The 25,103-nt window shown below is 40.6% G+C and overlaps 1 protein-coding gene across 1 annotated transcript in view; it reads right to left on the bottom strand.

Moving 5' to 3' along the window:
* Positions 1 to 25,103, bottom strand: part of KCNMA1 (potassium calcium-activated channel subfamily M alpha 1) — a gene marked incomplete at its 3' end in the record, with an annotated part of 543,667 nt that overhangs the window by 31,886 nt on the left and 486,678 nt on the right. The window contains exon 31 of the mRNA XM_021712861.1: positions 22,793 to 22,966. Coding sequence (XP_021568536.1) covers positions 22,793 to 22,966 — 174 coding nt within the window. The remainder of the gene's footprint in view (positions 1 to 22,792; positions 22,967 to 25,103) is intronic.

Below are 25,103 nucleotides of genomic sequence, written 5' to 3'. Positions count from 1 at the left end.
AGTTTTACTGGCTCTAAATAAAATGTATCAGACCACAGGCACAGTCATTTACCTATTGTGTCTGGTTGCTTCCGTTCTACAATGACAGAGTGGAGTGCCTGCCATAAAGATTACATGGCCTACAAAGCCTAAGATATTAACTGGCTGACCCTTGGCAGAAAAAGTTTTCCTACCCCTGGGGTAGTTTAATCTTCTCACATTTCCCTCGCTTTCCAGCTTTTAAAAAGAACAATGTTCTTCTCAACCTGCCAAGACATTCAAATAATAAAATAAATGCACATGGAGCCCACCTAATGTGCACAGATCTGGGGACATCAGGAGGGACAGAGGTAGTTTAGTGACTCCAATGCCCCTACTACCCAACCGGCTATGAGCCCTGCTGGTCCTCTCATGTTGGAGGTCATGAGTCAGGTGAGTTTCACATTTTCCAGCTCAAGCTGAGTTAGATTCATCCACCCAGTACTTTGGGAAGCAAGGCAAACCACGTCTACCGTGAGCAATTCCTCGAAGCTGTCAGTGCATGCTGCCAGTCCACCCTGCGAGAGCCCGTACAAGACAACAGATTAACCATTAGACTAGATATGTTGAAAATATACAGCTTCAACCTTTCCCCAGCTAGCTCAGAGCGATATATAGATGATTATTTCAACCGTCAGCTGCCGCATAGATTTAAACCCCTGCACAATAACTCCTGGATTCATCTGCCCCTTGTCAAACTTGCACAGCTTTAGTTGGAGGATACATGGTGTGGCAGTTTCACTGTGAATCCAGAATGATCCAGACGGCTGCTGTCTCTTTGTTAACAGGAAGCCAAACTGATGAGTTTGTAATGCATTTCTTATCAAAGGTAGTTTCAGAAAAGAAAATGTGCCCCATCAGTTTGGCTAGAATTTCACATATACTAGATTATGGGCTTAATCAGAACATCTCTGTTATTTTCTTGAGGAAACAGATAATTCCGCATTCATTCTATTAAACCATCTTATGCCAATGTATTATATATTTATGAATATATAATTATCCTTGATTTCCCCCTTTTGCAGTATACTTAATAAAATCATCAGCTAGAGCCTACAAAGAATTGGTGCTTAATAGATACAAGCATGCTAATATATTTTTTTAAGTTAATGCTGATCTTTTTGAGCTGTGTCTCAAATGATCGTTGTGAATAAAGGGATTATAATTTTCAACCCATACATTTAACAAAGACAAAATGGACTGTGATGGAATTTATGGAGCCTGTAAAGGAACTCTTTTTCTAATATGGTTTATTAACACAGATTTGGATTTACTGTAGGTCAAACCAGCTCTCTCCTATACGTATCAAGAGAAAATGCCTGTGAGATACCAAACACAGTTCCTGGCTCCCTGGAAGGACTCACGCAAACGGCTGCAGCTGCTAGTTTTCTGGTATCTTCATTGTTTCCACCCCTACTGAATTCAGTACTTAAGTACCAGCACTGAAATCACTCTCCAGTCTTTGTTTGAAATTATGATGTTTTGTCATCTTGGATTTTTTTTCATTTTGATATTTTAAGAATATTGCATGAAACTATCATTTATCTTGATTCCTGAGGGTTTGGGTGCCCCCTTAAATTTAGTGGCCAAGGCAAAAGCCTCTCTTTTCTCACCCTGTTCCCAGTCCTGTCCTGTTCATTTCTCAAGGGTGTTAGAGTGCTGGTTCTGCCACCCTGCAGAACTAGAAAAGGTAAATAGAAATAGCTATTATTTTGGTCACTTCATGCTGTTTGCATGAGATTGTTCAGGAAGGTCCTTGTAACAAATGCTTCCTTGTGGATTTACAAACTGTCAGATATCCAGAGGAGTGGGGAAAAGATCATGCTGCCTCAGGAATCTGAGACTTGCCACCTGCCCAGGGTGAGAAACAGAAAAGAGAGTCAGGGTCAGGCCTCTCATGGACTTTATTTCACATCCTACATAAAATTCTCCTGGTTAACACAATGTTGATTTACATTTGTGCTTTGGGGTGAAAGTTTTTATTTGCTTACATATTTGGACTCAGTTGTTACCTTCTTTCTTTTTTTCCCCTCTCCTTCTAAACGACTTTAAATAAACATGACTGGCAGAAGATGTCAATCATATTTTCATTTCCATTTTCACTTTGCTATTTACATTTTTTAAATTAATGCTTGCCTCAATGATTCTACTACTTGACGACCATCCTAGAATCCAATTGTGTATATGTGAAATTGTTTTCTAAACCACAAGATGTTATACAGATAAGGACCATTATTATTATTAACATCATCATTATCAGCTCATCCATGAATACCATATCTTCCACAGAGCCAATCATGTTAACAGGTCCTTAGATTCCTAATATGAATTCCAGATGGGTGCATCGATACTTTCTCTGAAACTCAGATAAAGGTAAAATGCATGGGTTTTTTGTGCAACCCAGGTGCCAGATGAAGAATGTTCTGCCAGAACACTTTAGAAATACAGTATGCTTTTCACCTTGGGAAGTAAGGACCAGTCTGGATTGTGATTTTACACTAAACACAGCATTTAGTATATTTCTTAAGGGCATAGTCACCTTCTGTAGATGTTCTTGAACTATAAAATCATTATCTAGTCTACTATAACTTATCCTGAGACACATCCTGTGCAGCAGTTAAAAATGCTGGTGTAGAGCAGGGCCCTTTCTGATCAACACAGTTAGAGAAGGAGGCAAGGAGTACAATAGCAGGGCTGAAAGGGATTTGGAGATGTTATGGGCTCACTCACTTTTGCCTCAAGGCTATACTAACATGGAAACCCTGAATCAGGGCCAGGGTCTGCTGATTCCTAATCCAGATCCCTTGCCACCAGACTTCTGCCCATAAGTATAATGTGAGGATATGAGCTTCTAGAGCCACCTGCTCAAGTCCCACCCTCTTTAGAGCTCTGATCTCAGACAAGTTACTCCACACCCTGATGTCCTAAGATCTTTTGTTATCCCTGCTGGACAAATGAGGACAGCAAGTTTGGGAGATGCTGTCAGATTAAATGAGATAACCAGACACTGCAAGATGACGGTCTGAGGACCAAATACTATCCCCAGTGTGCTGTGCTTGGACACAACCCTGCTGATTCACAAAGTTTTATGTGTAGGACAATATTTAAGTCTGAAGATTGTCCATGAAAATAAGGATTTCTAACTCTATTTTAAAACCCTGTAGAAGACTAGGCCCTCACTCCTGGAAGGTTCCTGTCTCATAGGGCAAGAGCTTACTAGTTGATCAAATATTCCACTGCTGCCTACCATACCAACCCCAGGAATATGGAGGTACCCCTTGTGTTTCTGGCTCTGGATCCAGTGACACTCAAACCCTGAGATTAAAAATTTTAAGGCATGGAGTATCCCTCTGCAAATGTCAATTCCTGTTGAGTTGGTAGAAGGGTAACTCTTACTTAAGCACACAAGACTTGAAGCTACACCACTGGGTTTGATCCTAAGTATTTGGCAAATTAGCTAACTTCCATTTTCTCACCTATAAAATAAGAATAATTGGAGTACCGATCTCATAAAGTTGTTGTGAATGGGCTGAAAATATGAAAAGCACTTAGATGAGTTCCTGGTAAGCCTTTACTATATGTAGCCCTCATTATTATCTCTGCTTTGAAGAATCAAAGCAACCGAAGCATTCTGCTGTTGGGTCCCTCTTCACAACACCAGTCTGCTGATTTTGACAGTATGTTACTTACATGGGATCACACTCTCTCCCCTGCCCCAAGCCACTGATCTGATAACCAACCACTAGAAAAAGTAAGCATCCCCACCTCCACCCTTACCTCCATCCTTTGTATCTCATGTTTGTCCCATGTTTCACTCTGCCTGAATGAACTGCTCAGGTCAAATAATTAAGTTTTGCTAAGTGTCATAAAAACAAGAAAAGCTAGAAAACAGAAAAGTTTTAAGGGGACCTCAATTGGAGAAAGCTGGGACCATTCAGGGCAAGAACAAATGAAAGGCAGATGGAAACAAAGAGAAACCCCACTGTTTTCTCTAAATTGCAGGAAATGCATGCTGCCTGATTGTGAGGGGCTCTTTTTCTTGAATTTCTGGTGGGAGGTCATGGGATTGATGCATGCATGTGGGAGAATGGAGGAGGGGCAGAGGAATGATGGGGTAGGGAAGCAGTGATTCCTTCACTAGGCCTTCCCACCATGTCTTCCTTTCACCTAATTACTCTGACTACCCTTCGAGGGATAGGCTAAGCCTGCCTCCTCCAGGAGGCCTTCCGGGATGGTTGTAACAAGATCCATTCCTTCCTGTCTTTAAAAATCCCTTGGTATTTCTCATCTCATGCTCTTCATTATTCATCTGTTTTCCATTTCAATGTGTTCTTCTCTCCTTCTTAGATTTATAAGCTCCTCTGCTGTAGTTTACACATCTCTGAATCTCTAACAATTCTAAGTCACATAAGGTTCCTGATAAACAGCTACTAGTGGCCCGAAAGGCGGCATTACGGAGGGGAGAACCGCATAGTGGTCAGGAGCCTCAGGTTCTAGGGCCGGCTTGAATCAACTATATACCCTTGGCAAGACACTACCCCTTCCAGGAAAAAGGACATTAATTAAATCTAAGACCTTTTTGGCTCTGATTTATAATGATGCTGAGCTTAATGCTGGGCATTGCTTTTTATTTTTCTTCTCTTTAAAATATTTTTAAAGATGTACAGTGAGAACCATAAATCTAGTCAGAGAAATGAGATCAAAATATAGATACTAATTCACAAGTTATATAAAAGCAAGAGTACAAAAGATGTTGCATGATAATGTCAAGAGAGAACTAAAGTGAAATGCTAGACAATAAGTACGGGCTAGAGAGTAGGGTGTTCAGAAAACAGAAAGGAAGATTTGAAACAAGAATAGAATGAGTAGAGATTCAGCCTTATTTGGTTGTATGTCTCCAGAGCGGAGCCCAGGGCCTGGCACTTCGGGAGCTCTTGAATCATGATGCTGAATAAACTGAAGAGAGACAATAAGGGTGGGAGGGGATGCTAGGTGGAGGACACAGCTGGAACAAAGGCAAGGAGGGTGGAAAATACTAAAGCAAGCAACTATACAAAAATCATTTTGGCTAGACAAGGAAAACATATTTGAGGGCATAGCCAGGGATGGAAGGGGCATATAATCTAAGGTTTTACACACCAAATGGCAGGATTTGGATAAGATTTGATAACAATCTGGATCCTCTGAAAGTTATTTTCCCTTTGATTTAAATACTCAAATTCAAAGAGGAGAGTGGGTGGGGTTTGTATCTTAGGAAAGTCTATCAAAAACTGCCTACCTCAGCCTACTTTCCATTTACTTAAAAGTTATAAGTATTCCAAGATAAGACACACACATATATGCAGGGAACTGAAATGAAGAGGTAGGCCCCTGGCAATTGGCCAGTTCCATGGGAGGTCTCTCTTTTTTTTTTTTCTTTCTTTCTGGAGACTGTATTCAACAGGAAAATAAAGTTATTTAATGCCTTGGAAAGTGGTCTCGTGAAACTCACCAGGCCTCTCTTCACAGACCTACCAGGTACATCTAAACCTGACTTCAGGATGGCTATTTCCTGTCTTCAACTACTCCAGCCGATCCATCCCTTATGAAGAGAACTGGAAGGAAAACCAGCAGGGTTTGACTTTTACATCATGAAAACTGATTGCAATCCATATTTTCAACAAAACCAGTGCTTTAAAGTGGATCACTGACAAGGGAATGTTTTCCCAATCCTCTCCTTGGTTTCGTCTAATCGATGTCATTCTAGGATGTTCTCTGTCAAAACCACACAGGTGAATAAAATAAGAGTGTACATTATAGTACCTAGATTCCTGCCTGTAGCCTCAATCGCAGTATGCCTGATAAAAGTTTAAAATGTTTAGAAGATAAAATTCCTACCAGTTTCTCAAAATTAGCAGTTTTGGGTTATTAAATTACAAAAAGAGTAAAATGCTGTATAAGCTTTCAAAGTTCTTTATGGCTTGATAGCTAGACTTTAATAACAAAGAAAATAAACAAATAAATGAGGCATTCTGAGATATATTTTCATTCCCCCCTTTCATAACCTCAAGTAGTCCATTATCTCTTATACAGGCTAGGTTTTATATCTAAACGTCCTGTACCAAAGGAATACTGTAGATTTTTTTTAAAAAAAGCAGTTAGTAAAAAGATACAGCTATGTCTTTTTAAAAAATGATTGAAAAATAGGCTATGTGCGGACAAAATAATTTTTTAAAAGTTTTGCTTGTGTGTGTATTTTTTTCTTGTCTCATTGGTGATGCCTAAATTGATAAGCTAATCAGCTTTCTTTTGTCAACGGCCTTATTAAAAAACAAAATAAAATCATTGATCCTGTTTGTCAGAATTTAGTTCTGGCCCAGAGAGAAAAACAACATTCTTTAGTTAACTTGAATTCTAGAGTAATGCTTAATGAAAGAGCATCATGTTAAGGTGATTTTTATATGGGAAATAAATCCAGTACATCAGTCACCTTTACAAATACGCCCCTCAGTATCCTGGGGGAGATTGAAATCTACGAAATGAATTTGTGTAAATAATTATTAGATTAAAACAGGGACTTGCCACATAACAATAATCGGATGGGGAAGGCAATCCAATCTTAGCAGTGAATCTGGTATTGTGTAGTCCCTTTTGAAAACAGTAATATTTATTTACCTAGGACTCGCTTGTATCAAGCAAGTTGGATTTAAAAGAAACCTTAGCAGTTGAGAGATGTTTGCTTAGTGGAAGTATATGTCTTCAAGCAAAAACAACAGTTTTAGATATTCATTTTAGAGGCATAAAGGAGACAATCTGGAAGACTAGAAGCCAGAAGTGAGGAGTATAGGACCTAGAATTCAGCCAGGTAGAGGGTTTCATTTCTAGAAAAGTAGCACCACCTGCTGGTCGACCCACATTTCATCTCCTCTGCAGTTTACAGGCCATCTATCTTGCAATCTATGCATAAATACACAGCAGTATTTCTCTACTGCTGTTATACATAAGAATTTTATTACCAGCCGGCAGATTTCTAGCACACTGGTTGCAGTTTAATAATCCTCTATTACCTGAAGTATGGGTTATATAAAAACCTAGAATGTTAATTGTTGACAAACCAATTCTAATATGTAAAGCACTGTAAGTCACCCAGTAAATATACAAATAAATCAAAATGGATAGCTCTTTTTGCTCTAACAACGTGTTATTAAACACCACAACTTAATCACTTACATAAAAATAATGTTCATGCATTTCGATGTACTACGAAATCAGGAAAAGCACATTATAATCTTACTAACAGCTTTTCTTTCACTTACAATTTATAAAAAAATACTTTGCAAAGAATATATACCCCCTTCTTTAAAAAATGTGCCTAAACTAAGATGTCATTTAGGAAATTTGTTCACATAACAAAACTTGAGTTATAAACAACTGAGATTACATCTATAAAATGTTATATATATATTTTTAATGGCAATAGCGAAGTCGTGGAAAATATAAGTCACTGATACAGTGAGCAGAGAAACACTACCTGTCATTTTTCAGAAAAAGATCACACAAACGCGATAGCAAAGGAACACAATAAAAAGAAGAAACAGGAATGTGATAGGTGACTCTGATTATATCTGCAAAGGAAACTGTGAAATAAATTAACACCCAAGTACCCAAGAAAGGCATATTGTAGCTTCACTGCAAGTGATCATTATGCAACAGAGAAGGTTGGTGATTTTGTAAGAAGAGAAATAAAATGTAGGCTGTGAAATCTAGTGGTGATAACTAATGACCACACTACTTACAACTCTGATTTGATCTCTAGCAGAAAAAATAAAAAAAGTGCTCTAAAGGATAGATGTATGCAATAGGAATTGTATTTTTCTCTTGAAACAAATAAACCCCAAATGGGATCAAAGGGCCCCAGTAGATGAAAAATGACAGTTCCTGTGTTGCCCTGATTTGATCTCAAGCAAAACTACCATGCTGATAACATTCCAGGGCTTATTAGGAAGGTAGAGCCTTTCTTGGATTGCCATGAAAAGGGGCGAGTGTGTGGCCCATTCAGTTGATGGGAAGCCCACTCTAATTTCAAAAAGTTATTGAGATTTAATCTCTAACCACCACAACCATAACAACAAAAATAGCTCATGCAGCAACCAAAAGAATATCCCTTAAAAACACACATACATGATTTTGTTATTTCCAATAGAACCTCTGGAATCTATAGTCATTTCTTCCATCTGTCTAAGCTGAGTAAGGTATATGGGTGAAGAGAATCAAATGTCAGAATGCTCCTTTGAGCCCGAAGTGTTCCCAGTTATCTAGACAGGGAACTTGACTAGGAGGTTCTCAGTTAAGGGCCAAGGGCATCTTACCTCCCACCTCAACTGGCTACCACTGACTCTGGAGAGACAGGGTTGCCAGGAGCAATTTCTGGCAGATGTAAAGGTTGAGAGGAATTCTGGTGAAGTTTGGGCTGTCAAGATTTGAGTTGGGGGCTTACTCTACCTAGACCTAACTCCTAGCATTAGCCAGAGTACTCGTCCAGTGTAATAAGGTCTAGGCAGCTGGTTGGGGCCTAAATGATTAAAGGTGTACACTCTGCCTTAAGAGCAGTTGGGATAGATTCAAATCAATGAGGAATCACAGGTGGATGAAAAGAGCTTTGAATTTAAAAATGTATTGTAGACCTGAAGGGCAGAGTGAGGTCATTCAAGACAAGTAGAGCAATGGGTTTGCCATGTTTTTCCACCCAAACTCAAATGGCTGATGACATATGGAAGGGGAACACCTCAGCATCCCCATGTCCTCTACGGAGTCCAAACACTGTGTGCCTGTCAGCAGAAGCAGTGGAAGAAATGTGTCACCTTCAGAAGACGCTGTGATCAATTCTAGAGCATTCTATTTAAGTCAAGAGTTGTCTAGCAGTCAAAGAAATCAGCTGTTCAGAAACAAATGTTCTATTCAAGATGGTATAAGGGAACTAGAGGAAAGATCTCTAGCCTTGACACCTTCTTTTCTCTTGAGACACATGCTGAAACTATGGAGATATACTCCCAACAAAGTTTATATGCTAACCAGCAAATCTTTGTTGGGTTCCCACTGTATTCCTTGGCTACCTTGTGTGGTATGTTGAGAATTCAAAGACCAGTGAAACTTGTTACTTGTGATTGTTGTATACTTCTAAAAAAAAAAACCAATAAACTCAACATAAAAACTGTTGTAGGATTGGGAGTGATGGCTCATGCCTATAATCCCAGGGTTTTGGGAGGCTGAGGTGGGAGGATGTCTTGAGGTCAGGAGTCTGAGACCAACCTGGGCAAATAGCAGGACCTTGTTTCTACAAAAATTAAAAATTAAATTAAAACTACTCTAAGATTATATGAAGTATTACAGACTTATAGAAAAGAGACTCATTCATTTTAATTTGAGGTTGGGGCGAACCAGTCAAGAAGGCCTCACAGAGATGGCAGTACTTGAGATGTACCTTCAAAATACAGGTCAGCAAACTTTTCCCCTAAAAGGTGAGATAGTAGGTATCTTGGTCTTTGTGGTTCATACACTCTCTGTTGTAACTATTTGACTTTGCTGTTATAGCCTAAAAGCAGCCCTGGACCATATGCAAATTAATGGGTGTGGCTGTGTAACAATAAAAGTCTACCTATTAAAACAGGCAGTGGGGCCAGATTTGACCCATGAGCCAGTTTGCTTACACCCACTTTAAAAGAAAGCTAAGTTTCAATCAGCTAAAAGATGAGATAGATCATAGAAAAAGGTTATAGAAATTTATTAAATAAAAAAAATAAAAAAAATTTATGAAGAATGGTTAGATGATGGATATTTATGTGGAGACTGGAACTAGGAAAACTAGTTCAGGCCAAAACTGCAAAGGGATTTGAATGCCATGTTAATAACAGAAAGTTGGAGGTTGTGCCATTAAAAGCTGGGAGCCATCAAAAGACCCCCAACCTTTAAAACAGGATGATAACATATTCAACTCTGTGCTTCAGAATAATAAACTTGATGGTGGTGGCAAGGGAAACTAATTGAAGGGCTACAATGGTAGACCAGGTGAGAAAAAAATAAGCTCCTGAGCTTGGCAGTACCACCGACAATGGTGGGAGAACGTTTTAAATACAGTCCAAAGGCCAAATCAGGGGACTGGCCATTGGCAGGATGGGAGAGAGAGCAGGACAGAGGAATATTTAGAATTTCAAATGTTCATGAGTATTGATACTTACTCAACCCCATCTCTAGACCTGTCCAAACATCAGCTCTGTTTAAAGAAGCAGCAAGACTTGGGTCCAGTCTTGGCCTCATTCCTACCATCATTCATTTCACTAATGACAAAATCAGCAAGAAGCAGAGCCCAGCTACTTATAAAGCAACGTAGGAAAGGTAATGATGTGAAGTCTTAACACCACAAAACAAAACAGAACAAAACAAAACAAACCTTGAAAATGAGTTGAGATCAAGACCATTATCAAGAAAAGACACTTTGGTCGAATTTGAAAGGGATGGATGTCTCTCCCACACCTATCCCCTCTTGTTTGCTTTCCAACCTTCCTTCCATCTTCCAAGAACACATTGAATTTATTGGCTATCTCCAGGCCAGTAAAGATAGACAAGTTGTAAAGGCAAAGTTTTAGTAGGATGAGGAATGACGGGACCCAAAGTCACAGTTTTCTTTTCTTTTTGTTTTTTGTCGTTAATTTTTTTGATTTATTGTAGAGATGAGGTCTCGCCAAGTTGCCCAGGCAGGTCTCGAACCCATGGGCTCAGGCAATCCACTCACCTCGGCCTCCCAAAGCGCTGGGATTACAGGCTGAGCCACAGAGCCTGGCAAGTTACAGTTTTCTAAAGATCCCATTACCTAAGACTCTAGCAAGGATTCTGACAGCATGGGTAAGATACAAGAAACAGATGAAATTATTTTCATCCATCAAATATGTACTATTTAAACTAGGAAGCCCCTTTTACCTGGAGATGGTGTCCTTATTTGGTCCTACATGCTTCCTATCATACAGGCTTGTTCCTGGAGACTGACAATAACAAAACAAGGCAAAACAGACATGACCAGGAAGCTTACTGCTGTTGAGACTATTACTCCATAATCTAGAAATTAAATAAATTGACTAAATTTTAATTTTATAGTCTGTTGTACTAAGATGCTCAACTCTCGAAAACTATCATGGGCTTTTCTGCCTGTAGTTGATATGTCCTTTTATAAGACTAGTTTGACAAGATATAATCATTGAGAAAAAAATGAGTTAGCTGTGGCTAATGTGGCTTATCATTATTATTTTCATCACTACTATGGGAGATAGTAGCCCTCTGATGGAGTAACCTACTTATTCACTATATGATCTTAGTCAAGTTCATCTGTTTCTGTTATTTCATGCATTAATGAAGTATGGTTATAATAATAATAAACCATGGCATTCAACATGTGCCAGGCAATCTTGTAAGAACTTGGTATGTATTCACTCATTTAATTCTTGCAACCTATGAAATAGGTCTTATTATTTTCTGCATTTTACAGATGTGGACACTAAGGAATAGAGAAGCTCTGAAACTTGCTCAAAGTCTCATAGTAGTAAGGGATGATGTCTATTCTGGAGATGCCTAGATTAAATGAGATGATGATGGTGCCTTGAGAGATACAAAGACTCAAACACATGCAAGACATTACTCTTATAGCCATCAGCATCCCTGAGCATCTACTCAATGATCATAGGAAAACATGTCTGTACTAGAACTTACTTCCAAAGTTCTAGAAAACACACAAATCTCACCCTTGTCTCTCTTTCCCTAATTTGAGGTTTCCTAGAATTTTGAACTTCAATTGCCAACAAAATCCTTTAGCTCACTGCACAGTGAAAGGAATGACTTGGAAATCCCCTAATATAGACAGGAGAAAAGATAGAGATGTCTACTCAAATGATTCTCATCTTTATCTTAATAGAAAAAAAATCTGTGAAGGAGTGGTACTTCCAGCAACAAGTTTCTTGCAAATTTCACTTTCACATCTCAAGGCTTTCCAACCACATGACCTGAAACCCTTCCTCCCCTTCTGCATTCCTTGCATATTTCCTACTTTAATTTTCACATAGCATTTCTCTTCTCTGCAAGTCATTGTACCTCCTTTTCCAGTAACACCTGTTTAGGGCTTTGGGCTTTGAAGCATCTCTACTGGACGTGTTCTCTCAGTTGGATATGTTACAGGCCATATGTGGAAATTTGCTCATCTGCACTGAAGAAATGCCCAGATCAACCTTGACAAAATGCAGAGAGCAACTCAGAGTCATTCAAAGGTAAGAGAATGCCTGGTACAGCCTGAGAGAGCTCTGAGAACCATTAGGAAAGCTCTTCCTTGACTTAAGCAGAACAAGCAAAATAATAACACAATAGGAAACAGCTATGAGACACCCAGACTTTGAACACCTCAAGGCGGGAGGAATTGTCATTTGGGTGCTGCTATTGGATTCAATCTGTCTACCTCAAGTCACAGTCAATGACCCTGATAGTCACGAAAGTCCTAAATATTTCTCCACATTTGGGTGGACTTGTCTAGCTACTTGCAGTGGTTACAGGGCCCTTCCTTCACACTGACTCTATGCAATGCATAGTTTTAATGTCACCGACTCACAGTGAAATGATCAGGTTCACTGGCATTAAGAAAACTATAGACCAATGTCACAAGTCCTTGATTTTTCTAAAACAAATATTCTACATGTGGTGGTACCCCTCTCTCTCCACATTTGAAAAATTGGTGGACTTTTGCCTAAGTGAATTTTTTTCCATGCTTTGTTTCCAGCTCTTCCTTCCTGATATTTATCCTTCACGAAGAATACTGATTGTACCTTCTAGTCAATCATTTTCAAGCTCCTTCAGTTACATTCTTATTTTTTCTTACTACACTTTTTTCTTCTTAATCTTCTTATTTATCCCAGTTTTTTTAATGATTATATACGTAGCAAGTTGCTGCTTAGAAAGTTTTAGGAAACTTTGTGGATCTGGGGTGATCTGCCTTCTAGCATACCACCTATTCCTTTCAGGGTTGAGAATCCCTTCATTTATTCATTCTTTTACTCATCAAATATTTATTGAACTGGAATCCTTCAGGCCATTTCCTATGAAAGTATTCTTGCCAATATAGGAAGCCCAGCCAAAGATGCCAGCATGTTTCATTTTTGACCTTGGAGGGTAGGAAGGCAGCCCCTAGGTCCTTTCTTGACTGAGTGTGGTCCAACAGGCTGCAGCCCAGAAAGCTGACATTAGCCAAAATGAAGATCACTTTAATGCAAGCAGTCAGTTCCACTCCCAGAAGATGGGCCATGCTCTGAGGTCTACAGATGCCCCTCTATGCACTGTTGATGCGGCAAGTGCAGTGCCAGCTCTGAGGCTGGAATCTTTCTCATTTAAAAGTCTCTCCATGCGGTCGATCATCTCTAATTCAGATCCACCTCAAAATATTTTACTTTGAATTTGCATAGGGTTTTCTCTGTAGCTCTAGGAATACTTGATAGTACTCACCTTGCCATATTGAAGGGGGATAGAAAGGGGGCTTTCAGGTTTACTAGAGAAGGCCAGAGGAGGTTTTCACTTGCTGTTTCCCTTAAATCTGAGAGGATAGCACCTCTCAAGGATGACCAAATGAGAGGGTCAGAAGAATGTCTCCTCGCAACAAGAATTGATGGCATGTCTGACAAGCTCCCTCCAAAGTAGGCACTGTCTAGCTATTTACAAAAAAGTCTTTTCAATTCCCTCTGAAATTGTGAATGTGGTGTGGGGGAGGAGTATCTAATAATACTGAACTTGGCTCTGTCCATTTAGATTCCCTATGGGTAAAAGGTCAGCTGGGGAAGCAGAACTCTTGTAAGTAAATGTGGCAATGGAGGATCCCCTAATTATCTAGGTAATTCAATATGTTGTTTTGAGAGAAAGCTCCAGAGAGAGAAGGACAACACACATCTAGTTGGTTCAGTGCATTCTGCCACAGTCCACATCAAGAAGCTAGCAAGTACAGCCTACCACACTGTGAGGGAACCCAGGACTCAAGTGCTTTTCCATTCTGTTTTAACAATCCTTTGAAGTCAGTGTATGCACAAATGCTACAAATGCATGGACGCTACTTAAAGATACAACGAACATAGACAAAGGCCTTCACATAGAGAAATAAAACAGAAAGAAAAATAGAGTGCATAGTCCTTAGAAATGCCACATGATTTCCTAGGGTTTTGTGTGGTAGTGTTTCATAGGAAATGTGTCTTGTATTTCCACTGGAGTAGGTGAAGTGATTGAAAACTATAGTGGATTTCCAGTCAATGAGATGTGAAGTACTTTATTATTTTTTTCCCTCCATAGATATAAGGAGACATGCTGTCTCCCTGAGAAAGAGGAAGAGAAAAGTCTCTTCACCATATAAAGGGATTTTAAAATAATTCCCATGAGCTCTAACTGACGCTACCACATGCAGCTGGAACCAAGATCCCTAGGGCTGGCCAGTGTCTCCACTGGTGGCTCCCATGTGCCTTGTGCCTGCTGCTCAGCCTGGTGAGAGCAGGTGAGAGCTGCCTACCTATCACCTCCAACACACACACAAGATGTAAGGCTTATCCAGACTGGGGAAGATGGTGAGAAAGGAAGGAGAAATACAGGTTAGGAAAGGGAAACAGAAGAAGACGATCACTATGACCAGCGGTAGTGGATGCAGTCCCCCAGGTCTCCAGTCCTAGGCCAGAGGTAAGGAAATCTTCTTCCAAAAAAGAAGAAAACTCCACACCCAACTAGAAATCACAATGGTTGCCGGGTCAGCTGGGAAGAATTAGGCTCACGAAATTTAACTAATAGAATTCAACTGCTTCAGTGCCATTAATTAAACTTTCTTTTAAAAGACTGTAACTTCTTGGATTTGCATTTGGATAATGTACTTCAGTTGCAGGTCCAGTAGGCTGTAGATCATGCCTTCCTTCCAAAGGCTCCTCAGAGCAGCTGGGCCCTCCCCCTCCCCCAACAGACTCTGCTCCACTTGTCTTCCCTGGGGGGGTGCTCCAGCTGCCTTCTCACCAGTCTATTCTTCCCCTGCAGCCATAGCAGTCCTCCCAAAACTGCCCTAAACAAGTCTCAAACTCCAGCCAAACTGGGTAACCAACCGCTTTGCAGGAAGGAGGCTCCAGCACTGCTTATATTGTCTCAAGTTTTCATTACTGGAATCCTCATCTCTTGCTTCTACCTTGGAGACGAACTGACCTAGATTTCGTTCAACTGCATACGTACTCAAGTAACTCAGCTTACTCCATCCAGACTGTGGAGTCACACACCTTGTCTTCAAATCCCAACTCCACGACTTACTTGCTTTGTGACCCTTAGCAAATTCTTTAACCTCTGTGCCTTATCTGCTCATCTGCAAGTGGGGCATTTTGCAGGTGCCTCAGTTTATAATTACCTCAACTGCAAATAACAGTTACATTAATTAATGTTTTTAAAAGACAGAATAGAAGCTATGATGCAGCAAATGCTATATAAGTGTTAAATTTAACAACACACACATCTATATTGGCAGAGTACCTTGCATATAAAAAGAGTGGAGATTGCACTTAGTCTTTACATGAAGCCAGGTTAACCAACTGGCCATTTCCTATACCACTGTATTAACAAGCCTAAGTCCCTAGGTGATAGAGTAGACATATAATATATATTTGAGTGGTGACCCTTAAGCTCAGATAACATCACCCTAGCCTCAAAATAGGAACACACCATTTTCCAGCAGATCTAAGTATGCATCCCTCTTTGCCTCTCCTCAACAATGAGCATGACCTGTTTATAAATCCTACACCCATCCCATTCTGAAAATGGTTTCCATTCAGTTGTTCTGTGCTTAGGGTTTCTAGGCTTAACAGGGAGTCAGAGATCCCTAATGCTAAGATCTTTCCTATGAGCATGCTGGCAAATGTCCTAAATTTGCTGGACCAGATGACAAATGTCCTTCTCCAAAGAAGGAAGTATCCAACTGAAATGATGGGCACCATATGAGAAGGAAAATCCCAAGGCATGTTGGAGGTCAGAGGTGGAGCTGCTCACCTGCCCATTTCTGTCTGGATGGGATTTGAAGGCAGGATGCAGTGGAGCCTGTGCCACCGCCCCCCAAACCTCTCTTCAGTGGCTTTATACCATTATTGGTCTAATACTAATTTGAGACAATGCCCAATCACATCACAACAAATTAGCCACAGACACACGATAGCAATCAACTCAGGGGGCTATCCTGAATGTGGGCTGGGGGATTCCCCAGCTCCAAGAGCTGCAAGCTCCCACAGATTTTTCTAAAAGCCTCTTCCCAGAGGCCCATTTAGAGAGAAATTAAATGCAACTTTGACTTAATTAACGTTTTAAATGATAATGAATACAATGTAGATTCATAGGAGGCATTTACATTGTGTTATAAAATTGATAAAAATTTAATAACTCTTTGTTAATAAGTTATGTCTCCCCAGACCCATAAAGCCTAAGGCACTGCAAACTCCAGACTGGGTCTAATCCAGGCTCCTGGTGCAGGTGGAGGCAGGAGGCAGAGATGGACTTGACATTTGCTCCAAGCCTGCTCTAATTCAAACCTCTGCTTGTTCATCAGTACTTTATTTCATACAGTAAAGGTCAGGATTTGGGCTCAAGGCAGAGCCTTGACAAGAAAGCTCAAGTGGAAAGCAGGCTGGCCCTGGCATCTGTCGCCTGAGATAGTGGAGGAGGAGGGAAGATGAAGAGCTAACTGGCCACATCTGCCCTCCACCATGGAGGTAGGAGGAAGAACCCACTGCCTGGTGGTAGAAACTGTCAGGGTGAGTATCCTGACAACCGGCCACTGTCCTGAAATAAAAATGCAAACATAATTTCCATGTCACCTTGCATAAGGACCTCTGCTAGGCTTACGTGTGGCATGCCAACGTTTTCTGTTAGTCCTTAAAGCGTCAAGTCACTTATTGCGGTGTGGTGTTCCTGGGAAGAGAGGTGTCCCATCATGGGGTACACACAAAGGACCCTTTCATCTGCCATCATTCTGACATTTCTACTTCTTGCCTCCCAGTCCCGTTTCAAAGAATTTTGAAAAGTTGGCTGCCTTTTAGCCTACCACTCCCCCTTCATCCATATGGAGTCCATCCTCACAGCATAGTTATCTTAAGGAATTCAACAAGATTTTTTTTTTTTGAGAGGATGGAGGTACAACAAAGTCCCCAAATGCAAGTCAACTACTTCACCTGACACTAAACTGAAACAAACGGCTATTTACTCTGGATGAAAACATGGTTTGCTTGGAGTTCTTTAAAAATGGGCAATTTAAAGGAGCCTTCTCAAAAGCAATTTTTCCCAAGCATGGTTTTTGCCTGAAATCAATGCTAGTTTAAGAAGCTGACCACTGCATACACAGTAACCCATAGAAAGGCACATTTCCAGTCAATCCACTGCTCAGTGTGGTTACCACAAAATCAAGGAAAAGACCTTGGCTTCTGCAGCCTGTCTGCTACCAACAAAACTCCTCTAAGAGGCTCCTCTCAGGTTCATTATTAGTCTTAGTCACATGGGATGGCTCAATGGCTACCTACCCTATCTGCCTTCCTGTTTTTACTACCGGCAATGAAGTGCAAATGGCCAAATCAGAATGCGTAGGCTGGGGTTAGCTAAAGAGCCAGAGTAGAATCCAAAGATTCTTGTAGTGTTTGGCGTGTTCGGATATAGACAGAGAGAGAGATCTCACCAGCATGACATGCATGAGAAAAATGGGAGAAAATAGAGACTTGCATAAATGGGCTTTAAAAAATTCATGAATACACCAGATGCGATGGCTCAAGCCTGTAATCCCAGCACTTTGGAAGGCCTAGGCGAGAGGATTGCCTAAGTCTAAGGATTTGAGACCAGCCTAGGCAACTTGGTGAGACCTCATCTCTACAATAAATCAAAAAATTAGCTGAGCATGGTAGCATGCGCCTGTAATTCCAGTTACTTGGAAGGGTGAGGTGGAAGGGTCACCTGAGCCCAGTATATGGAGTCTGCGATGGCCGTTAGCATGCCACTGCACTCCAGTCTGGATGACAGAATGAAATCCCAACTCAAAAAACAAAACAATACAAAAAAAATTCATGAACAAATATGATTAAATTGATTTGTGCCTAGTAGCCTTTGGTTCTCCTTGTTCTATCTTTCTCTGATGGGTAGTGGTGGGAAGAGGGAATCATTGATTTTAGGGCCCAGAAATAAAACAAACAAATAAAATTTAAGATTGGGAAGTTTGAGGATGTCACCCAAAACTGTACATAAAAGGAATGAGATAATTATAGGCTGTTACTTTTTAAATGTGGCTTATTAAATTAAATCTCCCTTTAACAGACGTTGGAGGCTGTCAGATAGGGTGGGTCCTATTATAGACATTTTCCTGGAGCTGTTTCCACCCCCTGCACTAGTATCTGATTTTATGTACTTCAAAATGCCATTAGTTCACTCGAGTGACTTTAGTTCTATTGACAATGTTAATTCTCTGCCTGTACAAACCAAAGGCTACTCAGGATAAGCTGATTTTTGTTTATTATCTGACAAGACTCAAGATTACACTAAACTGATTTTGGTATGTCTCCCTTCAACCTAATCGTATTGGACTTCTCTCGGCTTAACCATTGGAGTTGAATGCCTCCTTGTATTATATTTATACCCGAAATAAAAGTCATGTATAATTTAAAATTAGCTACAGTAGTTTGCAAAAGGGTGCATGTAATTGTGCAGGTTTAAGCTACTATTAAATTGAAAGGTTGGTGTGAGTGATCACACATGTAGTTTAGCTAAAACGAGTTCCAAGCCCAAGTCTAAAGGTCTGTTTCTCTTACCACATGATTAATTTGTTAGTGCCAGGGTTACTGGCAGTTTGTGACCAGAATCATGTCAGGCAGGTCTCAGAAGGTTTGAATCAATATGGTCCTACGTTGTCGCCGCATCATCATTTTAATTGTCCCTTCCTATTACACTTAGCAATCAGATATCAGGCAACACTGAAATAACAAGAATAAACTTCTAAAGAGAGAAAGGTCCATTTTACAAAATTATAGTGGGAAGAAATGGAACCGATTAGAACCTACATCTATATTTATGTGGAAGTGTGTTGCTAGGTATATCTTTTTAACATTCAATAGTACTAGAACACAGCTACTTGTGAAAAAACCAAGGCCCACACCATCACAGTGCCTTTTGAGAGAGCTGGGACTCTTGTCTAGGACTATCTAAAATGGAAACAAAATTGAGACGATCAGAAAATGATGCTCTGTGCACTGATTCTAGCCTATCATATTGAATGTTTCAGTCTTGCCAAATATAAAAATCCTTTTGTGGCGAACCTTTCTTGGTTGCAATTTGCCTTACTTTTCTGACACTTTTTTTTGTGTCTTTTCTAAAAGAGTTCTTTCTCTCTGGTCTTACATCTCCTCATGAGTTCAATCAATAGAAGATGGCAACTCTTATACTAGCACGTGACTTAACAACAACCGATCCAGGGTAATGGGCCACACCGCCACACAGAGGTGCGCTGAGCAGGCGGGCCCTGCTGTTAAAAGACAAGTTTTTAGAACTGTGTGAACACTTTTAATATATTACCACTCCTCTGGGAACTGGCTACTTCTCTTCCCACTTCAGAAAACACATAATGGGACTTTGTGTTTCAATTTAACATCCCTTGAAAACGGAAATCTTTCCCCTTATAAGAAAAGAAAGAAAAAAAAAAGGAGTAAAGAGGGAGACGAAAGGCAAGAGAGAAATGAATTAGGCAGTCTCCAAAGCACACTGGCTCAACTGGGAGACTGCGACCAAAGCAAGCTCTGTAATAGTATAATGACCTTTAATGAGTGTCTTGGGAAACAATACAGCCCTAGCATAAAAGACAAAGGGCAAAACCCATCATGGCTCTGCTGACACTAATTCAAAATGATTTTCAGAACAACTAAAGAATGTAAGAGAAGTAATCTGATCCGCCCATCTGACCTCACTTTGATTCAAGGGCCCTTCTCCTGCCATTTCTAATTGTCAAACCCTCTACATTTCACATCTGCTCATATTTAATGAAAAGCCCACTCTCACCGCTGCTCTTGAGTCAACTCGCTCTGTCAAATGGGCACCACCCAACCCTACCACCAGTGAGGGACGCCGGGGGGATTGCTATTGGAGCGCTGCCAGTGGAATTCTGTGTAGAGACAGACATTTTTTAATTGGAGAAGAAGGGCTTATGTGAGCACATGAAGGGGCTCAAATTGGAATAGATTTTTCCAACTTATTATTAATGGTCAAAGGTGAGTGGTCTCACACAGGGACGGATGAAATCTGCTTTTGTTTGATGGAGTGACGACGGCGGGACGACCGATGAAAACAGAGAAGGCAAACCACCCCCTGAGCTGTCAATACCAGTTAAGACCTCAACATACAGTCCAAAGCTCCATGTGTTCCCTGGCGGGGCTGATTTTGGAGGTGTAGGAGGGACAACAGAGCCATGTGCAAAGTGTTTCTGAGAGGACAGGACAATCCCACCCCAAGCTTTTTTTCTCCTGGCCTCCACTAATGTCTGGATTAAATTGCAGAGCTGAGAAATCCCTCTAATTAAGGTTTTTCTTGGATAAAATGGAAATTACACACACTGGGCACCATGGGCCCCAAGCAAGGGACACAGAGTTTGCTGTGATTGATATTGTTGGCCAGTGCCAAGACATGACCAGAGTTGCTCTTTCCTTTTCTCCACTGAATTGAGGCCAAGGTTTTAGAGACTAGTGGCTATATGAGAACAGCAGTTGTGCATTAGGCAGAAGAGTAACACACGGTCGGTGGTTACTTTCACCACCATCAATCAAGTCGACATGGCTAAATCGTGCCACCTCAAGGCACCTCTCTGCTCTTCTTCCCCAGTACCTGTCTTTGAACCTAGTAACTTGCTGCACATCCTAGACAGGAATGATCTTTGTGCAACTGTAACCCAGGTCATCTCAGTAGGCATATGATCTAGAGAGGACTCTTATGGGGAGAAAAATGACATAAGGAGTCATATGGTGGCATCTGAAAGAATTTTAGTGAAAACTTCCTTTCCAAGATTTTAAGGAATGTAGTTAAGGCAGGTCCAAATCCCTCTCAATGAAACCTCCAATAAGTATCACTTTTAAATGAGTCTTGTCCCTTGGCATTGTTTTGGAGGAATAGAAAATTGTCAATCAGAGAGGAGGACTCTTTAGCCCTAGATAGAAATTTTCCAAATTCCTCAAATATAGCTCAGTGCACAGATCATGCCTCACACCTGAACTTCAAGTTCAACCATCAGCACCTGGCATGGCACACAGTGAAGTCAGGGCTGCCTCAGCCCCAGAAGCCTCCATGGGCGCCCATCACACAGGCACACTGTGCTGGGACGGTTCTCAACACCAGCACAGGTGAGTGATATAAGTTCCTTTTCCATGAGAAAAGGACTAAGAATTCTTTTTCCTCCTTGTCAAATTTAACCAACCTTCACTGCTGAAAGTTTAATTCAACCAGCTCTGGACATATAGAAGGGGAGGGGATGGATGGCAATGGGCTCACTAATAAATGTGTGCACTGCTTTAAAGAGAAAAGGATAAAGCACAGAAGCAAGAGTGGTCTCCTACCTTTTATGCTGCCAGAAATGTGAAAATAAGGTTACAGTCATACTTTAAGGGCATCCAAATCCTCAACTACCACCTCTTCTGTACTTACACAAGGACCCACAATCCCAGTGTTTCAATTGGAGCTTTCAGTAGCATCGTCTGCAAACTGTACCAGTAAAATAGCAAAGTTCACAGTGAAGACAAGGATAAGGGAGGTCACTTGGAATGTGGCACATCTCAGCCTGGCAGTTACCAACCTGACAAGTTCTTTAACATCTCTGAGCCTGTAGGTGTCAAAGAAGACTGACCCAGAAACCTATGCTACAGGCACAAGGAAATCATGGAGGTTCATGACTTATATTTTTTGGTTGTTGCAAGATACCTTAGTTAAATGAGGGGTATGTTGTTGGAAAAGTAATAGATATTCATGGGTTCAATAATTGTTTGAACTAGTCATCATTCTGGGAGAAAGCTCTAGAATCTACCAGCCTACTGGTGGATATAGAATACTCTTTTCCAGTAAATAGACAAAATCTGGCACTGTAGGTGTGAGACACAGGTTAGAGAGATACAGTAAAAAGAATATGTGTGTATGTGTGTGTGTGTCTGTGTGTGTGTGTGTGTGTGTGTGTGTGTGTGTGTGTGTGTGTGTGTGTGTGTATCTGTATCAGAACTCTGTTGCATTTGGAAAACTATCTGAGAAAATATCTAAGCTCACTAAAAGCAATTTAATGCTAGCTGGCTTGTTCTCACTACTCTCTTTCCTTCCTCCCTTTGATATAATCCAGTTTACAGCCATTCCCAAAATATTAAGATGTACATTTTCACATATCTCTGTATTAATATAGTATGTGAGATGTTGTCACTTTAATTTCCATTTATAGTTATTTAAAGGAGAGAGAGGAAGGATATCACCAGACTGCAAAATCACAGTTCTGCAAGCTATTGCAAGAAACTCAACGAGTTAAGACAATCAGAAGGGAGACCTTCTTCAGCACGTACATGGAGACACAGGCTGCTGGGGCAACATACCATCACACAGGGGATCACACTGGGAAGAAAACATCAGCCCGACCGACTCACAGAACCACAGGGCACAGCACAAGACAGGGATGATACCACAGACAGCACAGACATGGAACTGTGTGTGTCGAGGTTAAACTTACAGGCACGGAAACTGGTGGAGCAATCATTAACAGAGACAGAAGAAAGTGGGAAGGCTCTCTCAAGGGTGTCCACGTTACCACGCACACGGCCTGACATGCACGAGCAGTCACGCTCAGAACGTCCGCAATCAAAACAACATGCCCGTCTCATTCTCTTGTAGATGGACATCTTGGCTATAACCATGGGGTTGATGGGAGGAGAGGAAGAGCGGCAGTTAATGGCAAGGTCACACACAGCAAGGCAGCTGGAAGGGCGCTGAAGGGATTTAACACAGGTCTTAGTTCACATTAACAGTCTTGACCCAAAAAAAAAATGCAGAGTGATTGTTGGTAACAGTTTGGTTGTACATCGAAAAAGCAGCGAAAATATAAATTGCCTTTATCATTCCCCAAGCCTGTTGCATATTATTTTTCTTCCCTTGTTAAAGTGGTGACCATGGAAGAGGGCATGGCTGAATACAATCGGGGTCTTGGGTGAGAAGAAGAGCAAATTATAGACAGCAAAAAATGTAACCAACATTTTTTTCCCCTGGCACAATTAATACAGAAGGACAAAATATACACACTGCCAATCAATTAAGTTAATTGCTTATGTGGTACAATAAATGGTGTTTGCAAGATGCAAAAGATTTCTGATATGTAGACTTTCTAATTTCCATCCATTTCTGGGCATTAGGCAGAGCTTGGGACAAGCTTTCATCAAATTAGATGTGAAACGATTACATGTTAATATAGAATCTGAGGATGCCTTTGCTGAACTTCCCGAGAGTGAGTTTACATGATGGCTACAGGAATTTAAATTTACTCTTGACAGAACAAATATCCAAATCTGTCCATATAAGAAATGCAGCTACTCAAGACTAACGCTGCAGATTTGATATTAAAGGCAGTTCACAAATAAGAAATCACCAAAAGCATATGAGATGTTGCTCTACTGGAATGCATTTAGCTACACATGGGTGTATTTTCTGCTTAAGGCTGAGAGAATCTGAAAATCGCAACTGCCTTTCTCTCCCCACCCACCAGAAATTCAGAAAGCAATCAAGCTATTGGTTAATCATACTATTTTTCTTATACATAAAATAATGGCCAAAATAGATTAAAAATTACGAAACCTGAAATGCGAGAATGGGTCCCACGTGAAATCTCTTTTTGAGATTTCCATTCAGCGTTGATACCTCTTCAAAAGCTGGTATCACAGGTTCTGCACTGGCCGGGGATCCAGCCTGAGTGCTAACCTAGGAAAGTTGCTGGAAGTCACCATAGTCGTTTCCAATGACCCTCACCTTGACCCTTCAAGCCAATTTATATGTCAGTATAAGAGAAGATTTTTTTACCTCATTTTAATGCTACAACAGGCAAACATGTTTGCTTAACACTTAGCACGGACCGGCCTGCTTCTCTCACGGGGTGGGAGAAGAATTAACATTTATTTCAAGCATCACGGCCAAATAGTATACCTAAACTGGAGAGGTGTTGTTCCCTGCACCCACAACTTCCATTTTTGAAAGTCATTTCTCCCTCTTTCTTTTTCTTTGTAGAGAATGGTTGCACTCTTATTTTAAAATATGGCTTGTGGTTTTGCCTTCTTTGAATGTTACAGTCACCAGGAAGAGGGGTTTAAATCTCTCAAATGGGTCAAGTCCTGTTCTAAGACCTTTATGACTTGCCATACAGTATATTTGTCAAGCAAGGGTAACGTTATGATTGTGAAGAACAGGCACTGGGGGAGATGAATGAGAGATCTCTTCAGCAGCAACTCCATTCTTGTAAACTTGACTCACATTTTTAGTGATATGTTCTTTTAGCATCCTAGCTATTGTTCAGATCTGTTGTTCAGATCATCATGCATCCCCAGCCCTGGTCAATGGGTGGTATATCATTCTTTGAGCTTAGCTTTTACCAAAAAAAAAAAGTTCCACTATAGCATTTGAATCAGAGGAATTTAGAAGGCAGGGTCCGAATGCCCAGACAAACAGCCATGGTTCAAGTTAAGAAAGAGGGGAAAAAGCCTTCAGCTGAAGACATGAAAATAAATTTATCTTAAATGCATCCGGGTCTGGTGTACAATGTGGAGACTACTCCCATGTTTTCTTGTTCTGAGTTCTTTCACTGGAAATATTGATTTGTTATTTACACAGAAGAGGGAAACAAGGATGACTTCTTGTTTCACTACAGATAAATTGTTTTGAAAAAAATTTTAATCAAATGCTGTAGCAGAAGAGAAGCCCATCAAACCCTGGAATGCTATGCTTCTCATTAGCAACAGTCCCTGGTTTTCATTTCCATACTGCCATTTTGGGTTTACATA

Source organism: Carlito syrichta, unplaced genomic scaffold, assembly GCF_000164805.1.
Source record: "Carlito syrichta isolate Samal-C Ts95f unplaced genomic scaffold, Tarsius_syrichta-2.0.1 Scaffold303673, whole genome shotgun sequence".
Taxonomy (NCBI): domain Eukaryota; kingdom Metazoa; phylum Chordata; class Mammalia; order Primates; family Tarsiidae; genus Carlito; species Carlito syrichta.
Note: the sequence above shows the minus strand (reverse complement) of the source record. Positions and strands in the feature narration are given on the sequence as shown.